This window comes from Budorcas taxicolor, chromosome 13 (assembly GCF_023091745.1).
Source record: "Budorcas taxicolor isolate Tak-1 chromosome 13, Takin1.1, whole genome shotgun sequence".
NCBI classification, from domain to species: Eukaryota; Metazoa; Chordata; class Mammalia; order Artiodactyla; family Bovidae; genus Budorcas; species Budorcas taxicolor.
Window position 1 is genome coordinate 30,738,324 of NC_068922.1, and position 10,424 is coordinate 30,748,747.

Genomic DNA, 10,424 nt, shown 5'->3' on the forward strand with positions numbered 1-10,424 from the left:
TTCCTGTCCTTTATTGAGCACATCTTTGCCTGAAATGTTCCTTTGGTATCTCTAATTTTCTTGAAGAGATCTCTAGTTTTTCCCATTCTATTGTTTTCCTCTATTTCTTTGCATTGATCACTGAGGAAGGCATTCTTTTCTCTCCTTGCTATTCTTTGGAATTCTGCATTCAGATGGGTATATCTTTCCTTTTCTCCTTTGCCTTTAGCTTCTCTTCTTTTCTCAGCCTCCTCAGACAACCACTTTACCTTTTTGCATTTCTTTTTCTTGGGGATAGTCTTGATCACTACCTCCTATGCAATGTCATGAAGTTTTCTGTCCATAGTTCTTCAGGAACTCTATCAGATCTAATCTCTTGAATCTGTTTGTCACTTCCACTGTATAATTACAAGAGATTTTTTTAGGTCATACCTGAATGGTCTAGTGGTTTTCCCTGCTTTCTTCTATTTAAGTCTGAATTTGTCAATAAAGAGTTCATGATCTGAGCCACAATCAGCTCCTGGTCTTATTTTTGCTGACTGTATAGAGCTTCTCCATCTTTGGCCACAAAGAATATAATCAATCTGATTTCAGTATTGACCATCTGGTGATGTTCATGTGTAGAGTCTTCATGTGTGTTGTTGGAAGAGGGTGTTTGCTATGACCAGTGCATTCTCTTGGCAAAACTCTGTTAGCCTTTGCCCTGCTTCATTTTGTACTCCAAGGCCAAATTTGCCTGTTACTCCAGGTATCTCTTAACTTTCTACTGTTGCATTCCAGGGGTTAACTTTATGTATCCTTTTTATCTGTTAGAGTTTAAATTTCTTGAGATAATCTACTCTTGTTCCAGACTTAACTTTTCTGTCTGAAGCCTGCACTTATCCTATATTTTTCTCCTTTTCTGTTCATTTACATAGTCTTACAAAGAGTGATATTTTTGCTATGATCTCTACTGAAGTGAGAAGATACCCATAAAATTAGCATAAAATAATAAATTCTATTTAAAAAATAAACACACCAGAACATAAATATCTATAGGAGCATTGCCCCTTAAAAAAAATTGCACTGATATTCACATAGCCTTTGGGATTAATTTTAGAACCACTTTATGATCGTCACAAGAAAATCACCCTGTTGCCTTACCTTGGCTTGATGTTTTATCCAGATCAGTATTACTCACCTAATTCTCCAGTCCTGGCCAAATTTCCTTTTTGATAGTTTTCATAGTTCATATCAGTCCCACTAAGGATTTTCAAAAGAATATAGAGCCTACCCTGAAGACAATTCTGGAAAAGAATTACAACATTGTTTTTGAGATGGCAGTATAATTAAAATGTCTATAGTTTTGAAGTCCTTGAGATGAGAAAACTCCCTTTTGGATGAGAATGTTCCCTAATTTCTGGGCTTTCCTGGTGGCTCAGACAGTGGGGAAAAGAAAAAAAGAAAACTGCCTGCAATGCAGGAGACCCAGATTCAATCCCTGGGTTGGGAAGATGCCCTGGAGAAGGGAATGGCAACCCACTCCAATATTCTTGCCTGGAGAATTTCATCGACAGAGGAGCCTGGTGGTCACATTCCATCAGGTCACAAAAGGTGGGACACAACTGAGCAACGAGCACTTTTACTTCACTCTTTAAATTTCTAGTAACAATTGAACTTAATATTTTATAGCTAGATCCTAAAAGCCAACTCCAAAATTCTTTTACTTGATTTCAACTATATTCCAGTACATAGTGCGCTTAACACTTTTAATGTGTATGTGTGGAAAACATGGTCTTGATAGTAACAATATGTCTGTCTTCTTGTCTCTAGGACTATCCTGGATAAGAAGGAACTACTGGAGTTTGCTCAGCTTGGCTGTTACTTGGAATATGATCTCTTTGGTACTGAACTTTTTCATTATCAGTTCAACCCAGATATTGACATGCCCAATGATAATAAAAGAATTAAAAGGTAAATATGATGAAATCTCTCATAGCATTTCCTTTCACCATTTCTTCCGGACTTTCATATCTGGGTAGGAATTAGTAAAGATTCAGGAAACAATAAGCAGGCGGAACCAGAGACTTGCAAGGGAAAATATATCAATGCTGTTTCAGGAAGCAAATCTCTATATATTATTTCAAGGAGAAAATGAGTCAAGCTAAGTAGGTAAAAGCTTAGCAGAGCCTTAGAAGTTCAGTGCAGATGGGCAGCTGATAAGAAACACAGATAATACTCAATCTCTGCTCTGACAGTAAAAGAACAAAAGACATTTCCCTGTTTTTATTCCTAATGAAGTAAGCTGTTTCTCAGGTTGATCACACCAAAGTCCTAACCTCCTGCAATGAATTTTTGGAATGTTTATTTAAAATATTCACTAAAGAGGTAATTGCAACTGAAAGGCTATAAGGTCAAACATTATATAAAGTCCAACTTCTCAAAATTGTTCAATATTTGTGAGGGAAAACAAATAATTGTACAAGTCATTTTCTGCACTCAAGTGGAAATTTTTGAGAGCCAAGACTAGATGGTTACCTGGTTTGCCTTGGTTACCTGGTGATATAAAGAATGAATGCACCAAGTTAGGGAACTTGGGAGGTGAAATAGATTTGGGATCAGCAGGATGACTTTAGTTTGAGAATACAGTGTTGCTATCCCATGGGGCCATGGGCAAAGGGTGTGAAGCTCAGGACAGAGACTTGGACATGCAGCTAGACACTGTTGGTTTGCATGTGACAGTCAGTAGCGTGGGAATGAATGAGATCACTCCAAGAAGCAAATGAGGACAGAACCCTGGTGACCACCCACATTTCAGGGATGAACTCAGAAACCAGTCCCTCAAGGACAGGTTGAGAAATCTTCAAAGCATTAAGAATATCAGGGAAATGCATTGTTATGGAAGTTGGTGGAGAAGGATACTTAAAGCAGAAGGACTTGAACCCTTGTACTAAGTGGCAGATACCAAGAGAGATAAGCATGGAAAAGTATCCATTGGATTTCACCATCAGGAAGTTTTCATTTCACAGTCAGTAAGTGCAGCCTTGGCAGAAAAGACTTGAGGAAAGACTAGAAGGTGAGTAAGAGGACAGAGAATATGGAAGCGACTCTTTCAAAAAACTTGGTAGTAAAGTGAAGCAGGGTTGTACAGCTAGAGCTAGAAGACCAGACAGGGGACTTCCCTAGTGGTCCAGTGTCTAAGACTGCATACTGTCAATGCAGGGGGCCCAGTTCAGTTCCTGGTCGGAGAACTAGATCCCACATGTTGCAACTAAGAATTTGCATGCAACAACTAAGACCTGGCGCAGTCAAATAGATAAGTAAATAAATATGAAAAAAAAAAGAAGACCAGACAGGGCCAAAGAAAGGGTTTGTTAGGAGACTGAGAGGATGAATCCAGAGACTTGGCGCTTATTCTATAGGGTTGGTATAGAATGTATATGAAATAAAGCATGCAGTTTTTAGCTGAGTGTCTGGGGTATACTATGAAGTGATCAGTCAATGTTAACGTAAAAAAATCTGGACAGATAAGAGATATAGAGCAAGACTCCTGAGGAGACAAAGAGATGGAATTTGGGCACAAATAGAAGGTTCATTAAATCAGCCATAGGCTGATTCATGTTGATGTATCGCAGAAACCAACACAACATTGTAAAGCAATTATCCTTCAATTAAAAATAAACCAATATTTTTAGAAAAGGAGGTATGCTATTTCCATAGAAAGGAGAGGAGGCGAGGCAGGTAATGGAGCGAGTGCAGATCAACGTCTTGGTGAAAGGGACAGAACACTGAGGACAGATGGTCCCATTTGATCTCGAAAGCTCCTGCGAAAGAGATATGGTCGTCTCCTGTGAAAGAAGGAATAGATTCAGGGTCGGACCTTGTATAGGAGGATGAAGGCTGGGAGTGGATGGGGAATGACTGAGAGAGATACTGGCTCAGGACATGTTGTATGGAAGACCCAGTGGAGGCCAGAGATCATTACTGCATGACTGTCTATTAGCACCAAGCTGCATAATTTGGTGGTTATTTTCCTAAAAAAGATGTTTTGTGTTTTGGTAGTAGGGCCAAAACAGTTTTGTGAGTAGAAGTAATAAATGTACACAGAGAGAAGGTTGGGATTCTGTCTGAAGAACGTGCTTGATATCCAAAGGGGACAAGGGCAGGGTTGAGATGAGGGTCATGAGGTCTAAGCTGGAGGGAAGAAAGTATAGAGAGAGATGGAAAGAGATATCTAGCAGTAACATAGCAGGGGTAAATCCCTGGATGCTTTAATGAAGTGAGTGAATACAGAATGTGGAAGAGGGTGAGCAAAAAAGTAGAAAGATGCAACTTGTGGTCAGGGTGGAAAACAGAAGGTTGAGCAGAGGAGGAGTTCTCCATGATGACAAAAGCAGAAGAGCGTTTTGAGTGTAGAAAACTTGTTGGAATGGGAGTAAGCCAAATTGGAGTAAAGAAGTGATGTCCAGAAAACGTGAGGCTTAAGCGGCACATGAACTACTGTGACCATATGTACATATGTACACTGGGGTATGGGGAAGGCCCAACAGCTTTAGGGTCTTTCCCCTGGGCAGTTGATCTTTACATGTGTGTCTTCTGCTATCCCGTGAACTGACATACCTCCTTGATGGGCTCATTAATTAAAATACCTTCTAGTTTAATATCATTAGAGAAGATAGTTGAGCAATGTCACTGTGGTTACAAAAACATGAGACCCTCACTCTACATCCTTAAACTGCCTTGAGTGCCCTGACTAGTATCACTAGGTCTTTTTTTTTTTTTCCAACTACTCAAACCAATTCTTTGATTAACAGAGTTATTGTTTGTTTTATAATTTAAATTTACTTGCCCAGTAATACCATTCAATATTGGCAAACCATACTAGCTTGAACTCAGAGGTGAATATTCTCTGGAATTTAAGATGAGCCTGTGTGGTAGATCTTTCTCATCTTTCATGATCTCAAAATCATGACTTCCTGATGAATGCCCTAAACACATATTTTACAATTCATCTTGGAAATAGGAAGCTTGCTCCCAGGGCTCGCTTCCTTTCTCTAAGCCCCCTTGTGGCAGTGAGGTGTATCTTTTCTACCCCTATGCTTTGCATAAGGCTCCTAGACTTTCTGGAATAAAAGAGGGGATCCATAGAGGGAGATCGATGGAGATAGGAGCTTTCATTGTGCCAAATGTAAACATTCTAGATGTATGGAACTACATAAAAATTTTATGTATATATACACATCTGCGTTTGTGTATATCTATGTGTCAGTATAAGTACGTATCTTTAATCTCTTGTAAATTATAAGTCATACAGAGTGAAGTAAGTCAGAAAAACAAACGTCATGTATTAACGCATATATGTGAAATCTAGAAAAATGGTATGCTGCTGCTAAGTCACTTCAGTCGTGTCCAACTCTGTGCGACCCCATAGACAGCAGCCCACCAGGCTCCCCCGTCCCTGGGATTCTCCAGGCAAGAACACTGGAGTGGACTGCCATTTCCTTCTCCAGTGCATGAAAGTGAAAAGTGAAAGTGAAGTCGCTCAGTCGTGTCCGACCCTCAGTGACCCCATGGACTGCAGCCTTCCAGGCTCCTCTGTCCATGGGATTTTCCAAGCAAGAGTACTGGAGGTATAGATAATCTTATTTGTAAAGCAGAAATAGAGACACAGATGTAGAGAACAAATGTATGAATACCAAGGGGGGAAAGGAGGATGGCATGAAGTGGGAGATTGGGATTGACATACATACACTACTATGCATAAAATCGATAAATAATGAGACCCTACTGTATAGCACGTGGAACTCTACCCAGTGCTCTGTGGTGACCTAAATGGGAAGGAAGTCCAAAAAAGGGGATAAATGTACAGGTATGGCTGATTTTCTTTGCTGTACAGTAGAAATTAATACATTGTAAAGCAATTATACTCCACCAGAAATTAATTTTTTTTTAAGTCATGCACTGGACTCCAGTACAGCTCAGGGTGATTATTAAATGACCGTTGGGGTTGTGTACGCCCTAGTTTATTTCCTTGTCCCCACCTCTCGGGTGCTTGGTTTTCATTAGTCATCAGCAGTCCTTCTCTGAGCTTCAGGAATCGTAAAGCTTTGACGTGAACAGAGAAGCATGCTTCTGCCTACCTCTGGTTTTCAGCACCAGAAATTCTGTGTCTAACACCTGTTTTCAATCTTCTGCTCCATTTCTCAAATCTTATTATATCTCTGCCTTTTCACACTTTGTAGTCTCTCTCTAATATTTGTTTGTAAAACACTAACTCATTTGTATTTCTATAATTACTGTGATTTTTTGTCTTCTCATCTGTAGTGGTTCCTTCCTTCTGGCAGCCTCTAACTACTGTTCTTCTACACAATGGCACAGTATGTGAGATGATCCCTTATTTTAGGAGCAACCAGGCAGCTTTCTTGATAGTCAAGATAAAATTATGTTTCTAGAACCAGAACATTCTCTTTCTCATGAGATAACTAGTCTTCAGTTTCTTGACTCACTGAGTTCTAACGGTTCCCATTTTCAAATGAGTATCTTTCCTTGCTACTGTGAAATTTAGTAACTTTGTGTTCCAGGATATGACTCAGGCCTCTTACAGGTATCTGTTTATCTATACGATATGCCTCTGTAGTAATAAGATATCATTTTTTCACAGACAAGGAAAAGAGACAAAAATGTTGTGAAACGCTCAGAAAATACATGGGGGAAAGTATACCTTAAAATTTCCTGTAATGGGAAATTCCCTTTAAATTGTGGATCTGGGTTTGTCACCCTAAGTTTCAGCATTATGCATGCATCTGTGAAATATTTCTCTTCCTTCATAAATGATGATAGAGCTGTCTTAGATAATTCCCTTAAAGAGAGGTTGTTCCAAAAGCAACTTTAGATCAGAACTTTTGGACATTATACAAATTTTAAAGACCAACAAACCAATGTCCTACCCCTATATAGGGGGAGGTAAGGGTACATGGAATACAGAGGTGGGGGATTAAAAGGTACAAATATTAACTATAAAATAAGCTACAAGGAACATAGTCAATATTTTATAGTAACTATACACAGAGTATAATCTTTAAAACTTCTGAATCACTGTACTATATACCTGTAACTTACATACCATTGTACACCAACTATCCTTCAATTAAAAAAAAAAAAAGAAGCAAATAATGATAGTGGCACAGATAACACTCCAAGTATTTTTAGGACACACTTGGGGTACATGTGGTAGGACTGAAGATTTCTAGACGAAACAGCCAGGTTGGCTTTTTTCTGGCATCCCTTTAAGTGTAATTTGTTTTAAAATGTATGTTCTCATACAGAATAGGTAACTAATGAGAACCTACAGTGTGGCTCAGGGAACCACACTGAAAGCTCTGTGGTGACCTAAATGGGAAGGAAATCCAGAAAAGAGGGGATATATGTATACACGTGGCTGATTCACTTTGCTGAACAGCAGAAACTAACACAGCATTGTAAAGCTGCTATACTCCAATAAAAATTCATAAGAATAAAATAAAACACACATTCTCAGAAGGCAAAGCTTTGTGTTCAAGTGTGTTGTTGTGGCGACCCAAATTTTGCTTACTATTGTTGTTGTTTGGTTGTTAAGTCATGTCTGACTCTTTTGAGACCCAATGGACTCTAGCCTGCCAGGCTCCTGGCATGGAGCCATGGGATTTTCCAAGCAAGAAAACTAAAGTGGGTTGCCATCTCCTTCTCCAGGGGATCTTCTGAGACCAGGGATCAAACCCCCATCTCCTGTACTAGCAGGCAGATTCTTTACCACTGAGCCACCAGGGAAGCCCTTTGCTTACTGTAGTATTTATTAAATATGACATGCACTAGAATGCCAAGAAGCACTATCGAAGCAAAAAGGATACCTTTCAAATAATTTGCCCTTGGAGGAAAGTGTTGCCCATCTATCTAGATCCACTGGGGAATTTAGGGGCCAACAAGATAATATAGAAAAGGTCAGAGAACAGCCAGGGTCTCCAAGCTGCATGTCCTGCCCTCAGAGACCCATAGAAGTCACGGCAGACAGTGCCCAGCGTCCAGACATCCACAGATGGTGGCTGTCACGAGGGGACTGCCTCACACTATGGATTACAGCACTTAACAAAGCAAACAGGATTAGATGTTTAGACAATAGGCAGAAAGCGGTTCTATAGGTCACTGACTATAAATTTAAAGGAACAGTTCACTATTTATAGCAATCTTATTGCCATAGAAGGAAGATAGAGTAAATTTTTATTGGTCAATTTAATCCAACGCTCCCACACTACTACTAAGTCAAAAGACCCATCAGCTTCCAAAGGACTAACGCAGAGGGACTGAAACTGACCTTTTAAAAATGATGATTGATCTAAAATATGACACGTATGAACTATAGCTACAAAACAGAAACAGGCTCACAGACATAGAGAACAGACTGATGGTGGCCAAGGAAGGGGAGTGGGGGGCCGGGGAGGACCGGGAGTTTTGGATTAGCAGATATGCAAACTTCTAGAAACAGGATGGGTAAACAAGGTCTGCTGTGTAACACAGGGAGCAATACTCAATATCCTGTGATAAAGCATCATGGAAAAGAATGTGAAAAAGAATATATATGCATAATGGGGTCATTTTGCTATACAGCAGAAATGAACACAAATTGTAAAGCAACTCTACTTCAATAAAAGTAATTTAGAAAAATGACAACCAAGGGATTTCCCTGGTCCAGTGGCTAAGACTCTGTGCTCCCAATGCAGGAGGCCCAGGTTTGATCCCTGGTCAGGAACCTAGATCCCCCATGCCGCTACTAAAGATCCTACATGTTACAATTAAGACCCAGTGCAGCCAAATAAATAATAAAATAAATAAATATTTTTAAAAGATGTCTACTGCATCACATGCCCTTCATTTTAAAACCAACCAATTTTAGTTTCAGAACATTTTACTTGTACGAAGATTCCTATCGTTTTACTATTTTAATCCCAAATAGTCATTGATTTTACTTGCTAGAAAACAAAAATAGGAGAGACAGAGAGACTGAGATCTGAAGAATGGGTTCAGTAAGTGAGGTATTTTAGAATGGAGAGCTGGATACAAATTCAGGATAAAGTTATTTAATGAAATGCTAAAATGGCCGTTTATTCAAACTGGCACATCTGATTAGAAGCTATCTTTAATGCAGGCTTGCCAGGCATCATCATAAATATCACAGGCTAGGAATTTCTGTGTGCATGGAATAAAAATCCTCTTCCTAGTACGACAGGATAATATCTTTAGCATCACCACGCAATATTTATTAAGGGTGTTTTTGCAATGGAAGATGGTATATTTACGACAACACAATAGGTTTATGAGTAGCAAAAAGTTTAAAGCATTCTGAATGTTGTAAACGTGAAACCAGTGCCATATAATGAATTGCCATTTTTTCACAGGGTGCGACTTCTGGTGGATGAGGGCTACGAGGACCGAATTCTGATGGCACATGACATACATACGAAGAATCGGCTGACGAAATATGGAGGTCACGGCTATTCCCATATCCTTACCAACATTGTTCCTAAAATGTTGCTGAGGGGGATAACTGAGGGTGCACTTGATAAGATACTGATCGAGAACCCCAAGCAATGGCTAACTTTCAAATAGGATGGTTGTTACGAATTCACACCTTGAATGTAAAGCTTGCCCGGGAACAGAGTGATTTTAAACCCACTGTGAGATATTAATCAGATCCACAAAGGACTAATGACAGAATATTTCCTTTTTATAAGAAGTAGGAGACTTTTGCCTTCTCAGAAACTGGCTATTCCATCTGTACCTTTAGGGAGTTGCGGAGCCTAATTAAGCCCTATTGTTTTTCCTTCACAAAATAAATACAAAAGTAGCCATTTCCAAATGATGATTTACAGTTTAGATCCCCTGAGTAGAGTTTTGCTTCCTTTTGTTTTGTTTTCTTAATCCATCAGCAGCACTCCTTGAGAAAATTTAAACTGTTTTTAGTTAAATTACCCCCATCTGGAGGAATCTAATGTTTCTTGTAAAATTGATGATTCTACTAATTATCCTGCTGTTCTTTAATTAATGCTTAATGAATAATATCCCACTTTAAAATAGCTTCTGCAGCAAAGGAAGCTAAATTTTGAGACATTTATTTTAACAATACTGTAATACAATAACCAATTCACAACAGTAAAAATATTGTGGAAGGTTAATTATATCTGTTCACCTATCTTCATATACTTAAAATAAATCAGTTTTGTTGCCTGTGCCTTTCTGGTATCCAGTTTTCCTATATTTTCTTGTGATTTGAAAAATTTATATAGGGGGATATGAACACACAGCGTAGTATTCTATTATAAAAATTCAATCATAAAAGTCAAAATATATTACACAATATAGTTTAATGAATCATTACATTTATAATAACAAAGGCCACAATTTAATTAATAATATAGAATGCAAAAAAAGAGAAA

The 10,424-nt window shown here is 38.7% G+C and overlaps 1 protein-coding gene across 4 annotated transcripts in view; it reads left to right on the forward strand.

The window, feature by feature from the left end:
* PTER (phosphotriesterase related) overlaps positions 1-10,103 on the forward strand; it is a 79,210-nt gene extending 69,107 nt beyond the window's left edge. For 3 of the 4 annotated variants that reach the window (XM_052651108.1, XM_052651110.1, XM_052651109.1), the window contains 2 exons: positions 1,792-1,932; positions 9,387-10,103. In XM_052651108.1, coding sequence (XP_052507068.1) covers positions 1,792-1,932; positions 9,387-9,597 — 352 coding nt within the window. In that variant the 3' untranslated portion in view covers positions 9,598-10,103. The remainder of the gene's footprint in view (positions 1-1,791; positions 1,933-9,386) is intronic. The other variant, XM_052651111.1, reaches the window with a different exon arrangement.
* Positions 10,104-10,424: the final 321 nt, after the last annotated feature.